The sequence below is a fragment of the Melanerpes formicivorus genome, unplaced genomic scaffold (assembly GCF_026170545.1).
Source record: "Melanerpes formicivorus ecotype bairdi unplaced genomic scaffold, bMelFor1.0.p_v2 SCAF_129, whole genome shotgun sequence".
Taxonomy (NCBI): domain Eukaryota; kingdom Metazoa; phylum Chordata; class Aves; order Piciformes; family Picidae; genus Melanerpes; species Melanerpes formicivorus.
Window position 1 is genome coordinate 175,700 of NW_027142481.1, and position 22,037 is coordinate 197,736.

The following is a 22,037-nucleotide window of genomic DNA, read 5'->3' on the forward strand; positions in this document are numbered from 1 at the left end:
GCAACTTCAGGCCATTTCCTTTCATCTTATCACTTGATCCTAGGCAGCAGAGCCCAACCCCCCCTGGCTGCAGCCTCCTCTCAGGGAGCTGCAGAGAGCAAGGAGGTCTCCTTCAGCCTCCTCTGCTCCACACTCAACACCCCCAGGTCACCTTTCACTGCACAAGTAGCAGCTCTCAGCTTAGAGTCGAACATCTCCCTGTGAGGCCAGGCTGAGGCAGCTGAGGCTTGGAGCAGAGGAGCCTGAGGGTGACCTCCTTGCTGGGGATGAAGCTGTGCAGGGCTGGAGCCAGGCTCTGCTCAGGGATGGCCAAGGACAGCACAAGGGGCACTGGGGGCAAGCTGGAGCAGAGGAGGTGCCAGGGGAAGAGGAGGGAAACCTTTGTCCCTGTGAGGCTGCTGGAGCCTGGAGCAGGCTGCCCAGACAGGTTGTGGAGTCTGCTCTGGAGCCTTTCCAGCCCCTCCTGGCTGTGTTCTGGGTGCCCTGCCCTGGCAGGGTGCTGGGCTTGGTCTCTAGAGGTCCCTGCCAACCCCTCACATTGTGTGATTCTGTGATCACAACTCTTATAGCATGGTAGAACAGCTTCAGATGAAAAGCCCTTGAAGCTCATCCACACCAAGCATTCTGTGAACTCCACCGAGGCTGGGGCTGAGCCATGGCCTCAGCACCACAGCTCTGCCTCTCTCAAACCCCTCCAGGGATGAGCATCCAACCCCCTCCCTGGGCAGCCTGGGCCAGGCTGGGAGAACCCTTGCAGGGAAGAAGTTTCTTGTAATAACTAAGAGATAGGAGAGTAAGAAATGAGAGCAAGGTCAGCACTGCACACCAGAGCTTGTGCACACAGCCTGCATGTGAAGACCTGGAGGAGGACACCAAAGCTGCTCTGCCTCTGTGGCCACCTTGCTTGTGCCCTGCACCAGCCACCCAGCCCTGAGGGGCAGCTCACAAAGCCCCTGCTGAGCCAAGCTCTGCTTCACACCTTTTGGGCTCAGCTTAACCAGGAGCTGAGCTACAGCTGAGGAGGTGGGGAGCTGCCCCTGGGAAGCAGCTCTCCCTCTCTGCCCTAATCCCCCAGGTCTGCCAACAACCTCTCCTAATCCACAAGAGTGACTGCTGCTGGGGGAGGCAATGACTCAGCTGCCAAAGCCTGAGCTGCACCACAGCCATCAGGGACTCCAGACCCAGCAGGTTCTGCTCCAAGCACTCCCCCCAGGGTGAATTAAGAAGGAAATGATCAAGAGGCTTCTAGATTCCTCTTTGCAGCCTAACCAAGGCAGGGCTGCCCTGTGGCTGGCCTGGGTCATCAGTACCAAGCTGCAGGCCAGTGCTGCCTTCAATGAGAAGCCAGCCTGCAGGAATGCATCTCCAGGAAGATGGACCCAGCCTGCCTGGGGCACCTGCAGCAGGCAAGGCAGAGGTGGGAGCAATGACTGAGCTGTGCAAGGGAAGTATAGAAGAGAAGAGGATTAACCAGGTTGGAAAAGACCTTTGAGATCATCCAGTCCAACCTCTCCCTCAGCACCATCTGAGCAACTCAACCATGGCACCAAGGGCCTCATCCAGGCTCTTCCTGAACACCTCCAGGGATGGGGACTCCACCACCTCCCTGGGCAGCTCATCCCAGTGGCCAATTCCTCTCTCTGTGTAAAACTTCCTCCTCCCCTCCAGCCTCAACCTCCCCTGGTGCAGCCTGAGACTGTGTCCTCTTGTTCTGGTGCTGGGGGCCTGGGAGAAGAGACCAACCCCCAGCTGGCTCCAACCTCCCTGCAGGGAGTTGGAGAGAGCAAGAAGGTCTCCCCTGAGCCTCCTCTTCTCCAGGCTAAGCAGCCCCAGCTCCCTCAGCCTCTCCTCACAGGGCTGTGTCCCAGACCCCTCCCCAGCCTTGTGCCCCAGACCCCTCCCCAGCTTTGTTGCCCTTCTCTGGACATCTTCCAGCAGCTCAACCTCCTTCCTAACCTCAGGAGCCCAGAGCTGGACACAGGACTCAAGCTGTGGCCTCAGCAGTGCTGAGCACAGGGCACAAGGACTTCCCTGCTCCTGCTGGCCACACTCTGCCTGACCCAGGCCAGGATGCCCTTGGCCTTCTTGGCCCCCTGGGCACACTGCTGGCTCCTCTTCAGCTGCTCTCCCCCAGCACCCCCAGGTCCCTCTCTGCCTGGCTGCTCTCAGCCACTCTGCCCCCAGAGTGTTTAAGTACTGAGAGGGGACAGAAAGGCTCAGAAGCTGACTGAGAGCTCCAGAAGGGAAGGCAGCACGCAGTGCTTTAGGCTGGAAGGGACCTTCCAAGGTCACCAAGTGCAAGCCCCTGCAGGGAGCAGGTTGCTCTGAGCCCCATCCAACCTGACCTGAAATCTTTCCAGAGCTGGAACATCTCCCACCTCTCCAGGCAACCTGGGCCAGTGTTTCCCCACCCTCCCCATGGATCCAGCCAGCATCTCCCTCTTTCACAACCACAGAATTGTTGGGGTTGGAAAAGGCCTCCAGGCTCACCCAGTCCAACCTTCAACCCAGCCCCACCATGGCCACCAAAGCCTGGCCCCAGGTGCCATGGGCACAGCTTGCTGCAACCCCTCCAGCCATGGGGACTCCACCACCTCCCTGGGCAGCCTCTGCCAGTCCCTGACCACTCTGGCAGCACAGAAATTCTTCCTCCTCTCCAACCTAAGCCTCCCCTGGCACAGCTTCAGGCCATTGCCTCCAAGAAAGACATCGAGGTGCTGGAGGGGTTCAGAGCCACTTCACCAGTGGGTCTCTGGGCAACAAAGCTGAGGAAGGGTCTGGGGAAGAGGGCTGGGGAGGAGCAGCTGAGGGAGCTGGGGGTGGGGAGTGTGGAGCAGAGGAGGCTGAGGGAGACCTCCTTGCTCTCTGCAGCTCCCTGAGAGGAGGCTGCAGCCAGGGGGGGTTGGGCTCTGCTCCCTAGGAACAAGGGCCAGGAGGAGAGGCAATGGCCTCAGGCTGCCCCAGGGGAGGCTTAGCTTGGAGAGGAGAAGAAACTTCTTGGCTGCAAGGGTTCTGCAAGCCTGGCCCAGGCTGCCCAGGGAGGGGGTTGGATGCTCATCCCTGGAGGGGTTTGAGAGAGGCAGAGCTGTGGTGCTGAGGCCATGGCTCAGCCCCAGCCTGGGCAGAGGCAGAGGATGGTTGGACTCAATGCTCTTAAAGGGCTTCTCCAAGCACAATGATTCTGTGACTGTCCAAAATTGTCTGAGGGACCATCTCCATGTGAAGCCAGAGAGGAGGACTTTGGATTGTTACAATTGCAAACCCCAAACTAAGCAATGATTGACAAAAAGAACAACTCCATGCTTTTTACATCACTTCTCCAGTGCGGGGTTCCCACAGACACTTTTTTCCCCTTCCTCGGGAGCCACAGTGTGCTGCAAGCTCAGCCCCTGCCCCGGCTCCAGCCCCCTGCCCGGCGCCACTGCTCTGAGCGACCCCTCCCCAGCAGCAGCTCCGTGCCCCAGCAGGTCCCAGGCTGGGAAGGTCTCAGCTCCAGCGCCGGGAGAGGGCAACAGGCAGGAGAACTGCCGGGAAACTGGGATGCTGCAGCCCCGGCAGAGCCCTCCCCGCCGGCTCCCCTGCAGCCCGGGGGGCTCCGAGCCCTCCCCGCCGGCTCCCCTGCAGCCCGGGGGGCTCCGAGCCCTCCCCGCCGGCTCCCCTGCAGCCCGGGGGGCTCCGAGCCCTCCCCGCCGGCTCCCCTGCAGCCCCGTGGGGCTCCGAGCCCTCCCCGCCGGCTCCCCTGCAGCCCCGGGGCCTCCGAGCCCTCCCCGCCGGCTCCCCTGCAGCCCGGGGGGCTCCGAGCCCTCCCCGCCGGGAGCCCTGCAGCCCGGGGGGCTCCGAGCCCTCCCCGCCGGCTCCCCTGCAGCCCGGGGGGCTCCGAGCCCTCCCCGCCGGGAGCCCTGCAGCCCGGGGGGCTCCGAGCGCTCCCCGCCCGGTCCCCTGCAGCCCGGGGGGCTCCGAGCCCTCCCCGCCGGGAGCCCTGCAGCCCGGGGGGCTCCGAGCCCTCCCCGCCGGGAGCCCTGCAGCCCGGGGGGCTCCGAGCCCTCCCCGCCGGCTCCCCTGCAGCCCGGGGGGCTCCGAGCCCTTCCCGCCCGGTCCCCTGCAGCCCGGGGGGCTCCGAGCCCTTCCCGCCCGGTCCCCTGCAGCCCGGGGGGCTCCGAGCCCTCCCCGCCGGCTCCCCTGCAGCCCGGGGGGCTCCGAGCCCTCCCCGCCGGCTCCCCTGCAGCCCGGGGGGCTCCGAGCCCTCCCCGCCGGCTCCCCTGCAGCCCGGGGGGCTCCGAGCCCTCCCCGCCGGCTCCCCTGCAGCCCGGGGGGCTCCGAGCCCTCCCCGCCGGCTCCCCTGCAGCCCGGGGGGCTCCGAGCCCTCCCCGCCGGCTCCCCTGCAGCCCGGGGGGCTCCGAGCCCTTCCCGCCGGTCCCCTGCAGCCCGGGGGGCTCCGAGCCCTTCCCGCCGGGTCCCTGCAGCCCGGGGGGCTCCGAGCGCTCCCCGCCCGGTCCCCTGCAGCCCGGGGGGCTCCGAGCCCTTCCCGCCCGGTCCCCTGCAGCCCGGGGGGCTCCGAGCCCTTCCCGCCCGGTCCCCTGCAGCCCGGGGGGCTCCGAGCCCTTCCCGCCGGCTCCCCTGCAGCCCGGGGGGCTCCGAGCCCTCCCCGCCGGGAGCCCTGCAGCCCGGGGGGCTCCGAGCGCTCCCCGCCCGGTCCCCTGCAGCCCGGGGGGCTCCGAGCGCTCCCCGCCCGGTCCCCTGCAGCCCGGGGGGCTCCGAGCCCTTCCCGCCGGGTCCCTTACAGCCGAGGGGACTCAGCCCCTCCGTTCCCAGCCTCACCTTCCCAGCAGCTGCTCCCTGAGGGGACCACCTCAGGTCACGGCCGCACCCTGCCCGCCGAGCCGGTACCAGCCAGCAGCGCCCCGGGGCCGTCCTGCGCGCCCTGTGCCTCAGCTCCGCTCACCTCGGGTCCCGTCCTGCTGCGCAGAGCGCCCCCTGCCGGCGCGCCCCTCACACCGGCGCCAGGTGTGCGGCTCAGCCCCGGCCAGGCCCCGCCCCGCGGTGTCGGGCGCGTCCGAAAGGTTCCGGAGGCAGCCGAAGGCGGCGGCGCTGCGAGCGGGGCCGCTCCGGCTCGGGCTGGCTGCGGCGGGGTCGGAGCCCGGGGTCGCAGCCGGGGTCGCGCCGCAGCGCCATGGCCGCAGGGCTCTGCGACACCTCCAGGGGCGGTGGCGCCACCAGCAACCGGGGCAGCCTGTTCCACCGCCTGACCGGGGCATAGCTTACCCGGGGAGGTGTCAGGGAGGGCTAGGAGTGGGGGGGCTGGAGCAGAAGTAGAAGTGGGGAGCTGGAGCTTGGCTGTGAGGAAGAAGTTGTTGGGCAGGAGGGTGGTGAGAGCCTGGCCCAGGCTGCCCAGGGAGGTGGTGGAAGCCTCCTGGCTGGAGGTGTTTGCAGCCAGGCTGGAGGTGGCTGTGAGCAAGCTGCTGTGGTGTGAGGTGTCCCTGCCCATGGCAGGGGGTTGGGGCTGGCTGAGCCTGGAGTTCCCTTCCAGCCCTGTGCTGCTCTTCTCCAGGCTACATCAGCCCCAACGCTCCCAGACTGTCCTCACAGGAGAGGTTCTGCAGCCCTCTGATCATCTTTGTGGCTTCCTCTTGACCATCTCCAGCAGCTCCCTGTCTCTCTCGTGGTGGGGGCCCCAGAACTGGGCACAGGACTCATTGCCCTTCTCAGAGGAGGCTCTCTTGCAGCAGCTCAGCTCTCACTGCAGCAGCTGCTTGCAGCTGAGCTGGTTGCTGGCTTCTCACTTGTGCCTCTCTCTGGTCTTTGCTGCCAGCAAGCTGAACCCCCTTGGAAACTCTGCAGTGCCAGCCTGGCTTGCTGCTCCCTCTGTGCTGCAGGCTGGGCAGGGCTGAGGGACAGCCAGGTGGAGCTCAGCAGGGTGTGAGGGCTTGGAAGGGACCTGTGGAGACCACTGAGTCCCAGCCCCCTGCTCAGTGGAGCCCAGCTAGGGAAGGGTCACCCAGGAACATGATCAGGGCTGAGGGACACCCAGGTGGAGCTCAGTTTGATGTGAGGGCTTGGAAGGGACCTGTGGAGACCACTGAGTCCCAGCCCCCTGCTCAGCTAGGGAAGGTCACCCAGGACCATGTCCAGGTGGGGTTTGAAAGCCCCCAGAAGAGGAAGGCTTCACAACCTGCTGGTGGCTCTCTCTCATGCAGGCTTGCAGGGAGCTTAGGGCAGTCCTCAAGCAGTGCTTCTCCCTTCAAGAAGAGCTTTCTGCTTTGGAGAGAGCCAGGGCAGGAGGCTGTGCAGCTGGTGTGAGGGTTCCTGTGTCTGGGGGAGTGCTTTTCCCAACCTCAGAAGCTATGCTTGAGGATATTCCCCTGGGTGAAGCAGACCTGAGGTGTGCTGTGGAGCTCAGGCACTGCTGGAGCAGCTGAGCTGCAGATCCTTGCTCACCTCCCTGAAAGGACAGCTGGGGAGGGGTCTGGAGAAGAGGGCTGGGGAGGAGGCAGGGGGTGGGCAGGGGGGCAAGAAGGGCAGCAGCAGCCTGGGCTGGAGCAGCAATGGTTGGGCAGCAGGAGCAGGGCAGGGATTGTGCCCCTGGGCTCAGCACTGGGCAGGCCACAGCTTGAGGGCTGGCTTGAGCTTTGGGCTCCTGGCTGCAAGAAGGAGCTGGAGGAGCTGGAGCAGGGCCAGGGAAGGGCAAGAAAGGTGGGGAAGGGTGTGGGGAAGAGGGCTGGGGAGGAGCAGCTGAGGGAGCTGGGGGTGGGGAGTGTGGAGCAGAGGAGGCTGAGGGAGACCTCCTTGCTCTCTGCAGCTCCCTGAGAGGAGGCTGCAGCCAGGGGGGGTTGGGCTCTGCTCCCCAGGCTCAGGTGATAGAAGCAGAGGCAATGGCCTGAAGCTGTGCCAGGGGAGGGTTAGGTTGGAGAGGAGGAAGAATTTCTTTGCTGCCAGAGTGGTCAGGGACTGGCAGAGGCTGCCCAGGGAGGTGGTGGAGTCCCCATGGCTGGAGGTGTTGCAGCAAGCTGTGCCTGTGGCACCTGGGGCCAGGCTTTGGTGGCTGCAGCCAGGTGGGGGTTGGCAGGGGGTTGGAACTGGCTGAGCCTTGAGGTCCCTTCCAGCCCTGCCCATCCTGTGACTGTGTGACTTTTTCCAGCAGCTCCTTGCTCATCCAGAGAGGTTCTCCTCCCTCCTCTACTCCATTTGCTGCTCAAAGGAAGGCTGCTTTGAGCTGGCAGGGGAGGGGGGATGGTTGAACATTACCCATCTGGAGTCTTGGCCCCTGGCTCCAGCAGCTTTGTTTCCTTCCAACAAGCCAGGGAGCCATGTGCTGAAGCCTTGGTTGGGGGCAGCCCCCTTGGCCCTGTCCTTGCAGAAGTGTCAGCAGTTAAAGGCTGAGGGCTGTGCTCTGAGCCTGCAGGGAAGCTGAGGGGCTGCAGGGTTCTGCCAGGCACTTCATGCCCCAGCGGCTGAGCTGCCAGAGGCTGAGCTTTTGGTGACACGGAGGTGAAGAGGTTATTAAAGGTATGAATAAAGATGAATTATGAAAATGTGATTGTTATTAATTATCACACTATTAATAACCGATAAATCACCAACTTATATACATGTTCTAGTGCACCTTCGTGAAATACATTCCACAAGTGGCTTAGTGTTATGATTAGAACTTAATTGAACTAGGTACAGACTGTCTCTGTATTTACCTAATGAAGGGTGCGGTTCCGCCGCTTGGCCACTAGATGGCGACTCAGCTTGTCACCGAGTAGAAAGAATTCCACAGAGTAGTGAAAACAATGATGTAACCTTTTAGAGAGACACCAATAGTGTGTGTTCAATTAGAACAGAATTAACTATGCATAAGATAAGACTACAAGTAATGAAGTGGAGAACAATGAAGCGGGATGATTACCGTCACTCGTATTGAGCGCTGCCGTCCCTGCCTCTGTTCTTGTCAGATGCAAACAGCCTCGGTGAGGTGAAGGCACATTATGCCCAGACACTGAATCTTGTCCCAGCCTGTGGGCAAGTTCCCCCTCCCTTGGAGGAAGGCAAAAGCCAAGGCTTTAGCCAGGCCAGCACGCACCCAGCGCACCCAGCGCTCCTGCTGACACCAAGTATGGCATAATTCTTGCTTCATGCTTTCTATAGGCTGAAGCCAGTTGCTTATGAGAGTGCCCATTGGTCAAGCCCAGCCTCGAGGAATCTATCAGTATCACCCCAGTTGGTGAACACGTTGCCCCCTCATTCACTTTGTCTCTGTGCTTGCTCAAGAGAGCAACTCTCGAGCTGCAGCCTTTGCCATTGAGCTGATTGTTGTTAGCTTCTGTTATACATGCACCATACTGAAAGCCCCTGCATGGTGAGAAGCCCAGAGGGAGAACCTTTGCTGAGCCTGAGGAGTTCAGCGTTGCTGCAGCCAGCCGTGCCGACCGGGAGAGCCCATCGTGCCACCGGAGGACTGGACCGACCCCTGCGGGTAAGATCTGCCCAGTTACCAGGGAGAAGGGACTTGATCCATACCGAGTCCACGTACGCCTAGCCCTGCCGTAGCGGGAGAGGAGCCGCTGTATGCCGCTCTGAGGAGCCGCCGAGTGCCGCTCTGAGCCCTCTGAATCTCAAGGAAAACCAAAGCAATGTTCGTGCCTATACCGCACCGAACCTGGGACCAGCAGGGCAAGGGAGGTGATTCTCCCCCTCTGCTCAGCTCTGGGGAGACCCCACCTGGAGTACTGCCTCCAGTTCTGGAGCCCCTGTGACAAGAGGGATCTGGAGGTGCTGGAAGGTGTCCAGAGCAGGGCCAGGAGGATGAGCAGAGGGCTGGAGCACCTCTCCTGTGAGGACAGACTGAAGGAGTTGGAGCTGTTCAGTCTGGAGAAGAGAAGGCTCTGAGGTGACCTCATTGTGGCCTTCCAGTATCTGAAGGGGGCTCCAGGAAGGCTGGGGAGGGACTGCTCAGGATCTCAGGCAGTGATAGGACTAGGGGGAATGGAATGAAGCTGGAGGTGGGGAGATTGAGGCTGGAGGGGAGGAGGAAGTTCTTCCCCATGAGAGTGGTGAAGCCCTGGGATGGGTTGTGCAGGGAGGTGGTTGGGGCCCTGTCCCTGGAGGTGTTTAAGGCCAGGCTGGATGAGGCTCTGGGCAGCCTGCTCTAGTGTGGGGTGTCCCTGCCCATGGCAGGGGGGTTGGAACTGGCTGATCCTTGTGGTCCCTTCCAACCCTGAATGATTCTATGATACTATGATAATATCGCTGTGTATAGCCAGGAGCCGCCCGCGTCCCGCCGAGTCGCCATCTAGTGGCCATGCGGCGGAACTGCACCCTTCGGCATATAAATACAGAAAGGGTTTATAGATAGTTCAATTACGTTCTAATCATGACACTAAGCCACTTGTGGAATGTACTTCACGAAGGTGCACTAGAACATGTATATAAGTTGGTGATTCATCGGTTATTAATAGTTTGATAATTAATAACAATAATATTTTCATAATTCATCTTTCATATTCATAACTTTAATAACCTCTTCACCACACTCGGGGAGAGAACGCGGCGGCGTGAGGCGGCGGGTCCTCGTTCACTGAGCTTAAAGGAGCAGTGGGACACTTGGAGCGGTCGTGGGTTCTGTGCAGTATAGGCATGAACAATGCTTTAGTCTCCCCTGAGGCTCACAGGGCTCAGAGCAGCACACGTGGAGGCTCCTCTCCCGCTACGGCGGGGCTCGGTATCGATCAAGTCCCTTCCCCCCGGCAGCTGGGCAGATCTTACCCTCGGGGGTTGGTCCAGCCCTCCGGCGGCACGGCGGGCTCTCCCGGTCGGTGACCCATGGTGGAGCTCTCCCGGTCGGTGACCCACGGCGGGCTCTCCCGGTCAGTGACCCATGGTGGAGCTCTCCCGCTACTGGCTGTAGCGACGCTGGGCTCCTCGGGAGCTCTCAATGTGCACTTGCAGCCCGCAAAGCCAATCAGATCCTGGGCTGCATCAGGAGAAGTGTGGCCAGCAGGTCGAGGGAGGTGATCCTCCCCCTCTACTCAGCCCTGGTGAGACCCCACCTGGAGTACTGTGTCCAGTTCTGGAGCCCCTGTGACAAGAGGGATGTGGAGGTGCTGGAGCGTGTCCAGAGAAGGGCCAGGAGGATGAGCAGAGGGCTGGAGCACCTCTCCTATGAGGACAGACTGAAGGAGTTGGGGCTGTTCAGTCTGGAGATGAGAAGGCTCCGAGGTAACCTCATTGTGGCCTTCCAGTATCTGAAGGGGGCTACAGGAAGGCTGGGGAAGGACTTCTCAGGATCTCAGGTAGTGACAGGACTAGGGGGAATGGAATGAAGCTGGAGGTGGGGAGATTCAGGCTAGATGTGAGGAGGAGGTTCTTCCCCATGAGAGTGGTGAAACCCTGGAATGGGTTGTCCAGGGAGGTGGTCAAGGCCCCATCCCTGGAGGTGTTTAAGAGCAGGCTGGATGAGGCTCTGGCCAGGCTGATCTAGTGTGGGGTGTCCCTGCCCATGGTAGGGGGGTTGGAACTAGATGATCCTTGTGGTCCCTTCCAACCCTGAATGAAACTATGAAACTATGAAGGTCCTCCCTCTGGAGATGATCCTCACAATTGCTTCCCACTATGCAGAGGCTTTCAGTATGGTGCAGGTATGACAGAAGCTAACAACAATAAGCTCAATGGCAGAGGCTGCAGCTCAAGAGTGGTTCTCTCGAGCAAGCACAGAGACAAAGTGAATGAGAGGGCAATGTGTTTACCAGCTGGGGTGATACTTATGGATTCCTCAAGGCTGGGCTTGACCAATGGGCACTCTCATAGACATCTGGCTTCAGCCTATAGAAAGCATGAGGCTAGGATTATGCCCATACTTCATAGTATCAGTCAGGGTTGGAGTCAGGGTTGGAAGGGACCATAAGGATCATCCAGTTCCAACCCCCCTGCCATGGGCAGGGACACCCCACACTAGAGCAGGCTGCCCAGAGCCTCATCCAGCCTGCTCCAAGTGCAGACTTGGTGTCAGCATGAGCGCTGCATGCGCTGGGTGCCTGCTGGCCTGGCTAATGCCTAGCTTTTGTCTTCCTCCTGGAGGAGGGGGAACTTGTCCACAGGCTGGGACAAGGTTCAGTATCTGGGCATAATGTGCCTTCACCACAGACAGGGAAGTATCAGAGGGAAAAGACCTGGGGAAGGGTTTTGTTGCCTTCTCCTCTTACTTCTGAAGCAAGATATCTGCAGGCCACAGTCCCTCCAGCCAAAAGGGAGAGGAGCTTGGCTTGAGCTCAGCACTGCCTGCTGGATGAGCATCACCAACAGGAGCAGCCCTGGCTCAGGAGAGCTCCTGACAGCCCTGAGAGCAGGGAGCCCAGTGAACTCCTGGGGCACAGGATTTGTCCCATGGGGAAGCAGAGCAGCCTGAGAGTGTGCCAGGTCGTTATTGTCCATGGATCAGCCTCCATTTGGCCTGACCCTCAATGCTGGGTTACCATGGGCGGCTGTGTGGTGTGCTGGGTCAGCCCTGGGTGGTGTGCTGGGTCAGCCCTGGGTGGTGTGCTGGATCAGCTCTGGGTGCAGTGCTGGGTCAGCCCTGGGTGGTGTGCTGGGGTCAGCTCTGGATGGTGTGCTGGGGTCACTCTGAGTGGCTCTGGGCAGGGTTGGGCTGGGCTATAGCTCCCTGTGGCTGAGCTGGGCTGGGCTGCAGCTCCCTGGGACTGGGCTGGGTTGGGCTGCAGCTTCCTGGGGCTGGGCTGGGCTGCAGCTCCCTGGGGCAGGGCTGGGTTGGGCTGCAGCTCCCTGGGGTTGGGCTGGGCTGCAGCTCCCTGGGGTTGGGCTGCAGCTCCCTGGGGCAGGGCTGGGTTGGGCTGCAGCTCCCTGGGGCTGGGCTGGGCTGGGCTGCAGCTCCCTGGGGCTGGGCTGGGCTGGGCTGCAGATCCCAGTGGCTGGGCTGGGCTGCAGATCCCTGGGGCTGGGCTGGGTTAGGCTGCAGCTCCCTGGGGCTGGGCTGGGCTGGGATGCAGCTCCCTGGGGTTGGGCTGCAGCTCCCTGGGGCAGGGCTGGGTTGGGCTGCAGCTCCCTGGGGCTGGGCTGGGCTGCAGCTCCCTGGGGCTGGGCTGGGCTGGGCTGCAGATCCCAGTGGCTGGGCTGGGCTGCAGATCCCTGGGGCTGGGCTGGGCTGGGCTGGGCTGGACTACAGCTCCCAGGGGCAGGGCTGGGCTGGGCTGCAGCTCCCTGGGGCAGGGCTGGGCTGGGCTGGGCTGCAGCTCTCCAGGGCCAGGTGTGTGGTGTGCTGGGTCAGGCCTGGGTGGTGTGCTGGGTCAGGCCTGGGTGGTGTGCTGGATCAGCTCTGGGTGCTGTGCTGGGACAGCCCTGGGTGGCTGTGTGGTGTGCTGGGTCAGCTCTGGGTAGCTGTGTACTGGGTCAGCCCTGGGTGGTGTGCTGGGGTCAGCTCTGGATGGTGTGCTGGGGTCACTCTGAGTGGCTCTGGGCAGGGTTGGGCTGGGCTATAGCTCCCTGTGGCTGAGCTGGGCTGGGCTGCAGCTCCCTGGGACTGGGCTGGGTTGGGCTGCAGCTCCCTGGGGCTGGGCTGGGCTGCAGCTCCCTGGGGCAGGGCTGGGTTGGGCTGCAGCTCCCTGGGGTTGGGCTGGGCTGCAGCTCCCTGGGGTTGGGCTGCAGCTCCCTGGGGCAGGGCTGGGTTGGGCTGCAGCTCCCTGGGGCTGGGCTGGGCTGGGCTGCAGCTCCCTGGGGCTGGGCTGGGCTGGGCTGCAGATCCCAGTGGCTGGGCTGGGCTGCAGATCCCTGGGGCTGGGCTGGGTTAGGCTGCAGCTCCCTGGGGCTGGGCTGGGCTGGGATGCAGCTCCCTGGGGTTGGGCTGCAGCTCCCTGGGGCAGGGCTGGGTTGGGCTGCAGCTCCCTGGGGCTGGGCTGGGCTGCAGCTCCCTGGGGCTGGGCTGGGCTGGGCTGCAGATCCCAGTGGCTGGGCTGGGCTGCAGATCCCTGGGGCTGGGCTGGGCTGGGCTGGGCTGGGCTGGACTACAGCTCCCAGGGGCAGGGCTGGGCTGGGCTGCAGCTCCCTGGGGCAGGGCTGGGCTGGGCTGGGCTGGGCTGCAGCTCTCCAGGGCCAGGTGTGTGGTGTGCTGGGTCAGGCCTGGGTGGTGTGCTGGGTCAGGCCTGGGTGGTGTGCTGGATCAGCTCTGGGTGCTGTGCTGGGACAGCCCTGGGTGGCTGTGTGGTGTGCTGGGTCAGCTCTGGGTAGCTGTGTACTGGGTCAGCCCTGGGTGGTGTGCTGGGGTCAGCTCTGGATGGTGTGCTGGGGTCACTCTGAGTGGCTCTGGGCAGGGTTGGGCTGGGCTATAGCTCCCTGTGGCTGAGCTGGGCTGGGCTGCAGCTCCCTGGGGTTGGGCTGGGTTGGGCTGCAGCTCCCTGGGGTTGGGCTGCAGCTCCCTGGGGCAGGGCTGGGCTGGGCTGCAGCTCCCTGGGGCTGGGCTGGGCTGGGCTGCAGCTCCCTGGGGTTGGGCTGCAGCTCCCTGGGGTTGGGCTGCAGCTCCCTGGGGCAGGGCTGGGCTGGGCTGCAGCTCCCTGGGGCTGGGCTGGGCTGGGCTGCAGCTCCCTGGGGCTGGGCTGCAGCTCCCTGGGGCTGGGCTGGGCTGCAGCTCCCTGGGGCGGGGCTGGGCTGGGCTGGGCTGCAGATCCCAGTGGCTGGGCTGGGCTGCAGATCCCTGGGGCTGGGCTGGGCTGGGCTGGGCTGGGTTAGGCTGGGCTGCAGCTCCCTGGGGCAGGGCTGGGCTGGGCTGGGCTGCAGCTCTCCAGGGCCAGGTGTGTGGTGTGCTGGGTCAGCCCTGGGTGGTGTGCTGGGTCAGCTCTGGGTGGTGTGCTGGGTCAGGCCTGGGTGGTGTGCTGGGTCAGCTCTGGGTGGTGTGCTGGGGCAGCTCTGGGTGGTGTGCTGGGTCAGCCCTGGGTGGTGTGCTGGGTCAGACCTGGGTGGTGTGCTGGGTCGGCCCTGGGTGGTGTGCTAGGGCAGCTTTGGGCTGGGCTGTAGCTTCCCGGGGCCAGGCTGGGTTGAGCTGGGCTAAGCTGGGCTGCAGCTCCTCGGGGAGGGCTGGGCAGGGCCGGGCTGTGCTGTGCTGGGCTTGAATTCCCCAGGTCAGGGCTGGCCTGGGCTGGGCTGCAGTTCTCCAGGGCTGGCCTGAGCCAGGCTGGGCTGGGCTGGAGCTCCCCGGGGTGGGCTGGGCAGGGCTGCAGCTCCCTGGTTCAGGTCTGGGCTGAGCTGGGCTGGAGCTCCCCGGGGTAGGCTGGGCTGGGCTGCAGCTTCCCGGGGCTGGGCTGGGCTGGGCTGCAGCTGTCTGGGGCTGGGCTGGGCTGGGCTGGGCTGGGCTTCAGCTCTTCAGGGCCGGGCTGGGCTGGGCGCAACTCCCTAGGGCAGGGCTGGGCTACAGCTCCCTGGGTTGGGCGGGGCTAAGCTGGGCTGCAGCTCCTCGGGGAGGGCCGGGCCGGGCAGGGCTGGGCTGCAGCTCCCTGTGGCAGGGCTGGGCTGGGCTGGGCTGGGCTGGGCTGCAGCTCCCTGTGGCAGGGCTGGGCTGGGCTGGGCTAGGCTGGGCTGGGCTGCAGCTCCTTGGGGAGGGCCGGGCCAGGCCGGGCTGGACTGGGCTCAGCTGCTGCTCCCCAGTGCTGCGCTGGGCTGGGCAGCAGATCCCAGGGGCAGGGCAGGGCTGGGCTGCAGATCCCTGGTTCAGGTCTGGGCTGGGCAGGGCTGCAGCTCCCTGGTTCAGGTCTGGGCTGGGCAGGGCTGCAGCTCCCTGGTTCAGGTCTGGGCTGAGCTGGGCTGGAGCTCCCCGGGGTAGGCTGAGCTGGGCTGGAGCTCCCCGGGGTAGGCTGGGCTGGGCTGCAGCTTCCCTGGGCTGGGCTGGGCTGCAGCTGTCTGGGGCTGGGCTGGGCTGCAGCTCCCTGGTTCAGGTCTGGGCTGGGCTGGGCTGCAGCTCCCTGGTTCAGGTCTGGGCTGGGCTGGGCTGGAGCTCCCCGGGGTGGGCTGGGCAGGGCTGCAGCTCCCTGGTTCAGGTCTGGGCTGAGCTGGGCTGGAGCTCCCCGGGGTAGGCTGGGCTGGGCTGCAGCTTCCCGGGGCTGGGCTGGGCTGGGCTGCAGCTGTCTGGGGCTGGGCTGGGCTGCAGCTCCCTGGTTCAGGTCTGGGCTGGGCTGGGCTGCAGCTCCCTGGTTCAGGTCTGGGCTGGGCTGGGCTGGAGCTCCCCGGGGTGGGCTGGGCAGGGCTGCAGCTCCCTGGTTCAGGTCTGGGCTGAGCTGGGCTGGAGCTCCCCGGGGTAGGCTGGGCTGGGCTGCAGCTTCCCGGGGCCGGGCCGGGCTAAGCTGGGCTGCAGCTCCTCAGGGCTGGGCTGCAGCTCCCTGTGGAAGGGCTGGGCTGGGTTGGGCTGGGCTTGAGCTCCCCAGGGCAGGGCTGGGCTGGGCTGCAGCTCCCCAGGGCCGGGCTGGGTGGTGTGCTGGGTCAGGCCTGGGTGGTGTGCTGGGTCAGGCCTGGGTGGTGTGCTGGGTCAGCCCTGGGTGGCTCTGGGCTGGGCTGGGCTGGGCTGGGCTCCCTGTGGCAGGGCTGGGCTGGGCTGGGCTGGGCTGCAGCTGTCTGGGGCGGGGCTGGGCTGGGCTGCAGCTGTTTGGGGCGGGGCTGGGCTGGGCTGCAGCTGTTTGGGGTGGGGCTGGGCTGGGCTGGGCTGGGCTGCAGCTGTCTGGGGCGGGGCTGGGCTGGGCTGGGCTGGGCTGGGCTGGGCTTCAGCTCTTCAGGGCCAGGCTGGGCTGGGTGCAACTCCCTAGGGCAGGGCTGGGCTACAGCTCCCTGGGTTGGGCGGGGCTAAGCTGGGCTGCAGCTCCTCGGGGTGGGCCGGGCCGGGCAGGGCTGGGCTGCAGCTCCCTGTGGCAGGGCTGGGCTGGGCTGCAGATCCCTGGGGCAGGCCTGGGCTGGGCTGGGCTAGGCTGCAGCTCTCCAGGGCTGGCCTGAGCCATGCTGGGCTGGGCTGCAGCTCCCTGGAGCAGGGCTGGGCTAGGCTGCAGATCCCCGGGGCAGGGCAGGGCTGGGCTGGGCTAGGCTGCAGCTCCCTGGGGCTGGGCTAGAGCTTCCTGGGGACAGGGCAGGGCTGGGCTGGGCTGCAGCTTCCCAGGGCCAGGCTGGGTTGGGCTGGGCTAGGCTGGGCTGCAGCTCCTCGGGGAGGGCAGGGCTGGGCTGGGCTGGGCTGCAGCTCCCTGTGGCAGGTCTGGGCTGGGCTGGGCTGCAGCTCCCTGTGGCAGGGCTGGGCTGGGCTGCAGCTCCCTGTGGCAGGGCTGGGCTGCAGCTCCCTGTGGCAGGTCTGGGCTGGGCTGGGCTGCAGCTCCCTGTGGCAGGTCTGGGCTGGGCTGGGCTGCGCTGCAGCTCCCTGTGGCAGGGCTGGGCTGGGCTGGGCTGCAGTTCCCTGTGGCAGGGCTGGGCTGGGCTGGGCTGCAGCTCCCTGTGGCAGGTCTGGGCTGGGCTGGGCTGCGCTGCAGCTCCCTGTGGCAGGGCTGGGCTGGGCTGGGCTGCAGCTCCCTGTGGCAGGGCTGGGCTGGGCTGGGCTGCAGCTCCCTGTGGCAGGGCTGGGCTGGGCTGCGCTGCAGCTCCCTGTGGCAGGGCTGGGCTGGGCTGGGCTGCAGCTCCCTGTGGCAGGGCTGGGCTGGGCTGGGCTGCAGCTACCCGGGGCTGTGTGGTGTGCTGGGTCAGCCCTGGGTGGCTGTGGGCTGGGTTACTTTTTAGTTAAAATAGGTTTTATTTTATTATTTGTAGTTCAATATGTTTAATTTTTTACCTTTTTTTTGAGTTAAAATGTTTTTATTTTTAATTTTTTTTTTAATATTTTGATTTTTAACTTTTTTGAGTTTTTTTTTTTTTAAACTTTTTTTGAGTTTTGATTTTTTTTTTTTAGTGTTTTGATTTTTACTTTTTTTGTGAGTGAAAATGTTTTGATGTTTCACTTTGGTTTTTTTTGTGTTAAAACGTTTTTGCTTTTCAACTTGATGGGGTAAAATGCTTTTTGTTTTTAACATTTTTGAGTTGCAGCGTTTTGATTTTTAATTTTTGTTTTTTTTTTTGGAGTTAAAATATTTTGATTTTTCAATTTTTTTGGGAAGTTAAATTTTGCTCTGATGTCGTTTACCTGGCCCTGAGCAAAGCCTTCGACACTGTCCCGCACCACATCCTGGTCTGCAGGCTGGTGACACATGGGTGTGATGGGTGACCACTAGATGGATAAGGAACTGGCTTGATGGCTGCACCCAAAGAGTGGCTGTCAGTGGCTCCATGTCCCAGTGGAGGCCAGGGACAAGCAGAGTCCCTCAGGGATCAGTCCTGGGACCAGGCTTGTTCAACATCTTTGTGGGGGACATGGACAGTGGCACTGAGTGCACCCTCAGCAGGGTTGCTGATGACACCAAGCTGTGTGGTGCAGCAGACAGCTGGAGGGAAGGGAGGCCATCCAGAGGGACCTTGACAGGCTGGAGAGGTGGGCACAAGCCAACCTCAGGAGGTTCAATAAGAGCAAGTGCAGGGTCCTGCATCTGGGTCGAGGCAATCCCAGGCACAAATACAGGCTAGGCAGTGACTGGCTGGAGGGTAGCCCTGAGGAGAGAGACTTGGGGGTGCTGGTGGACAAAAAGCTCAACATGAGCTCTCAGTGTGCACTTGCAGCCCACAAAGCCAATCAGATCCTGGGCTGCATCAGGAGAAGTGTGGCTAGCAGGTCGAGGGAGGTGATTCTCCCCCTCTACTCAGCCCTGGTGAGACCCCACCTGGAGTACTGCGTCCAGTTCTGGAGCCCCTATGACAAGAGGGATGTGGAGGTGCTGGAATGTGTCCAGAGAAGGGCCACGAGGATGATCAGAGGGCTGGAGCACCTCTCCTATGAGGACAGACTGAGGGAGTTGGGGCTGTTCAGTCTGGAGAAGAGAAGGCTCCGAGGAGACCTAATTGTCGCCTTCCAGTATCTGAAGGGGGCTACAGGAAGGCTGGGGAAGGACTTCTCAGGATCTCAGGTAGTGATAGGACTAGGGGGAATGGAATGAGGCTGGAGGTGGGGAGATTCAGGCTGGATGTGAGGAGGAGGTTCTTCACCATGAGAGTGGTGAAGCCCTGGAATGGGTTGTGCAGGGAGGTGGTCGAGGCCCCGTCCCTGGGGGTGTTTAAGAGCAGGCTGGCTGAGGCTCTGGGCAGCCTGATGTAGTGTGGGGTGTCCCTGCCCATGGCAGGGGGGTTGGAACTAGATGATCCTTGTGGTCCCTTCCAACCCTGACTGAAACTATGAAACTATGAAACTTTTTTGAGCTACAATCTTTTGATTTTTCAATTTTTGGGTTACAATCTTTTGATTTTTCACTGTTTTGGAGCTAAAATCTTTTGATCTTTAACCTTTTTGTGTTACAATCTTCTGATTTTTCACTGTTTTGGAGCTAAAATCTTTTGATCTTTAACCTTTTTGTGTTACAATCTTCTGATTTTTCACTTTTGTGTGCTAAAATCTTTTGATTTTTCACTCGTTTGAGTTACACTAGTTCGATTTGTCACCGGTTGACGCTGTCCCCTTAAGAAAGGGAATATGGTGGATGGAAGTTGGTAAACGAAAAGAACAATCTAAACTAATTTCATTGGTAGAGTGGGTGGAAGCACCTTCTGAACTGGGAGTGCAGGAAGGTATCCTGGGCACTCCGGCACTTTTATCTTCAGTCTTGCTTCCGCTCCTCCTTCGGGCAGCAGCTTGCAGCTCCTGGGCTTTCGGCCAAGGCTTCGGCCTTGAAACTGATAAGGCCTGTATTAACTCCCTTCCAATCAACACAAACTGCTTCTAACTTTTTTTTTCCACTCTTTTCTTTCTCTTTCTATCCCACTCTGGGGAAAGGGGGAAAGAGGGGAGAGCGGAGGTGGGGAACCCCCTCAGCAGAGGGGGGAACTCTCATTTCTGTGCTACTCTATTGTATATCTTTGTATATATTGTAAATTTGTATATATTCAACCTGCATATCCTACATTGCAGCTCCACTGCTTTGCTAATTCAGCTGTGAGGTTTTTTTTCCTTTCCCTTCAATTTTCTTTCCCTTTAATTTACAAGGGGGAAGGGAGGAGGCGTCTTGGCCTTACCCTTCCAACCCTACGACACGATTTTGTTTTCCTTTTTTTTGAGTTCAAATGTTTTGAGTTTTACTTTCTTGAGTGAAATTGGTTTTGCTTTTCCACTTTTTGGAGGTAAAATAGTTCAGATTTTGAAGTTTTTGAGTGAAAATATTTTGACTTTTCACCTTTTTGAGTTACAATATTTTGGATTTTTAACTTTATTGACTTAAAATATTTTGATTATTTTCTGTTTTGAGTGAAAATATTTCGATTTTGCACCTTTTTGAGTGACAACACTTTGGATTTTTTAACTTTTTTGACTGAAAATGTTTTGATTATTTTCTGTTTTGAGTGAAAATATTTTGATTTTTAGAGTTATAATATTTTTTTATTTTACCTTTGTTGGAGTTAAATCGTTTGGATTTTTAACTTTTTTGAATGAAAACATTTTGATTTTTGACTTTTTTTGAGTTAAAACAGTTTTGATTTTTCCCTTTTTTTTTTTTAGTTAAAATCTTTTTCATTTTTCTTTGGTTTTGGTTTGGTTTTTTTACTTACTTTTCATTTTTTATATTCATGTTTTCTTTGATTTTTTTTTCTTACTTCATTTTATTTTCCTTTTTCCTTTGATTTTTTCTTTACTTCATTTTATTTTCCTTTTTTCTTTGATTTTTTCTTTACTTCATTTTATTTTCCTTTTTTCTTTGATTTTTTCTTTACTTCATTTTATATTCATTTTTTTATTTTATTTTTGTCTTTACTTCATTTTTTCTTTGATTTTTTTCTTTACTTCATTTTATTTTCATTTTTTCTTTGATTTTTTTCTCACTTAACTTTATTTTCATTTTTTCTTTGATTTTTTCCTTACTTCATTTTCATTTTTTATTTAATTTTTTTCTTTACTTAATTTTATTTTCATGTTTTATTTGACTTTTTCCTTACTTAATTTTATTTTCATTTTTTCTTTGTTTTTTTTACTTCATTTTATTTTCATATTTTCTTTGATGTTTTCCTTACTCCATTTCATTTTTTCTTTGATTTTTTAATTTACTTCATTTTATTTTCATTTTTTCTTTGATGTTTTCCTTACTTCATTTTATTTTCATTTTTTCTTTGATTTTTTTAATTTACTTCATTTTATTTTCATTTTTTATTTGATTTTTTTCTTTACTTCATTTTATCTTCATTTTTTTTTCTTTACTTAATTTTATTTTAATTTTTCCTTTGATTTTTTTATTTACTTCATTTTATTTTCATTTTTCATTTATTTTTTCCTTACTGTATTTTATGTTCATTTTTTCTTTGATTTTTTTCTTTACTTCATTTTATTTTCATTTTTTCTTTGATTTTTTCTTTACTTCATTTCATTTTCATTTTTTCTTTGATTTTTTTTCTCTACTTCATTTCATTTTCATTTTTCCTTTGATTTTTTTTTTTCCCTTCACTTCACTTCATTTTCACTTTTCATCTCATGTCTTTTTGTTGTGGTGGTTTGCTCCCAACAGGGAGGAAGCTGCCAGAAACCCAGAGCCCCCCCCCAGACTGTGCAGCTTTATTAAATATTATTTACTTGTTGTACATTAAAAAAACAAAACAAACAACCAAACACAAACCCAAAGCCCTCAGCTGTGCCCATGGGGCTGCAGATGATGGTGGTGGTGGTGGCGCTGGGGCAAGGTCTCCCTTTCCCCTTTGGACTCTGTACCTTGCTTGGGGTGGTGGAGAGGCTTTGGAGAGCAGACAGCAGGAGGAAGGGGCTGGGGAAGGGTGGGGGAGGAAAGGAAACTCATGGGAGGCTGTGGGGGGAGGGGGTCCTTGCTGCCTGGTTTTCCAAGCACTCCTACGTGGCCTTCTGCTGCTCCTCCTGCTGGAGCCGACTGAGGACCTTCTGCTGCTCCTCCTGCTGGAGCCGACTGAGGACCTTCTGCTGCTCCTCCTGCTGGAGCCGATTGAGGACGTAGAGGACAACTTGGTAGCAGAAAATGTACTGATCCTGCATGGGGAGGGAGAGCAGCAGACAGGTCAGAGCCCCTGGGCTGCTGCCTCCATGGGATGGGATGGGATGGGATGGGATGGGATGGGATGGGATGGGATGGGATGGGATGGGATGGAATAGAGTGGAATAGAACAGAATGGAGTGGAGTGGAATAGAGTGGAGTGGAATGGAGTGGAGTAGAATAGAATAGAATAGAATAGAATAGAATAGAATAGAATAGAATAGAATAGAATAGAATAGAATAGAATAGAATAGAATAGAGCAGGATGGAAGAGACCTTCAAGATCATCAAGTCCAAGCTATCATCCAACACCACCTAATCAACTCAACCATGGCACCAAGCACCCCATCAAGTCTCCTCCTGAACACCTCCAGGGATGGGGATTCCACCACCTCCCTGGGCAGCACATTCCAATGGCCAGTCACTCTCTCTGTGAAGAACTCCTTCCTAACATCCAGCCTCAACCTCCCCTGGCACAGCTTGAGACTGTGTCCTCTTGTTCTGGTACTGGGGCCAGGGAGAAGAGACCAACCCCCAGCTGGCTACAACCTCCCTGCAGGGAGTTGGAGAGAGCAAGAAGGTCTCCCCTGAGCCTCCTCTGCTCCAGGCTAAGCAGCCCCAGCTCCCTCAGCCTCTCCTCACAGGGCTGTGCCCCAGACCCCTCCCCAGCCTTGTGCCCCAGACCCCTCCCCAGCTTTCTTGCCCTTCTCTGGACACCTTCCAGCAGCTCAACCTCTTTCCTAACCTCAGGAGCCCAGAGCTGGACACAGGACTCAAGCAGTGGCCTCAGCAGTGCTGAGCACAGGGCACAAGGACTTCCCTGCTCCTGCTGGCCACACTCTGCCTGACCCAGGCCAGGATGCCCTTGGCCTTCTTGGCCCCCTGGGCACACTGCTGCCTCCTGTTCAGCTGCTCTCCCCCAGCACCCCCAGGTCCCTCTCTGCCTGGCTGCTCTCAGCCACTCTGCCCCCA

The 22,037-nt window shown here is 59.2% G+C and overlaps 2 protein-coding genes across 2 annotated transcripts in view; both read right to left on the reverse strand.

The window, feature by feature from the left end:
• The window catches only part of AFF1 (ALF transcription elongation factor 1), a 101,017-nt gene extending 96,106 nt beyond the window's left edge, over positions 1 to 4,911 (reverse strand). Inside the window, 1 exon segment of the mRNA XM_068168024.1 lies at positions 4,819 to 4,911. The gene's annotated coding sequence lies outside the window, so the exon portion shown is untranslated.
• A 15,688-nt stretch (positions 4,912 to 20,599) lies between these two features.
• PTPN13 (protein tyrosine phosphatase non-receptor type 13) overlaps positions 20,600 to 22,037 on the reverse strand; it is a 157,412-nt gene continuing 155,974 nt past the window's right edge. Inside the window, 1 exon segment of the mRNA XM_068168025.1 lies at positions 20,600 to 21,061. Coding sequence (XP_068024126.1) covers positions 20,909 to 21,061 — 153 coding nt within the window. The 3' untranslated portion in view covers positions 20,600 to 20,908.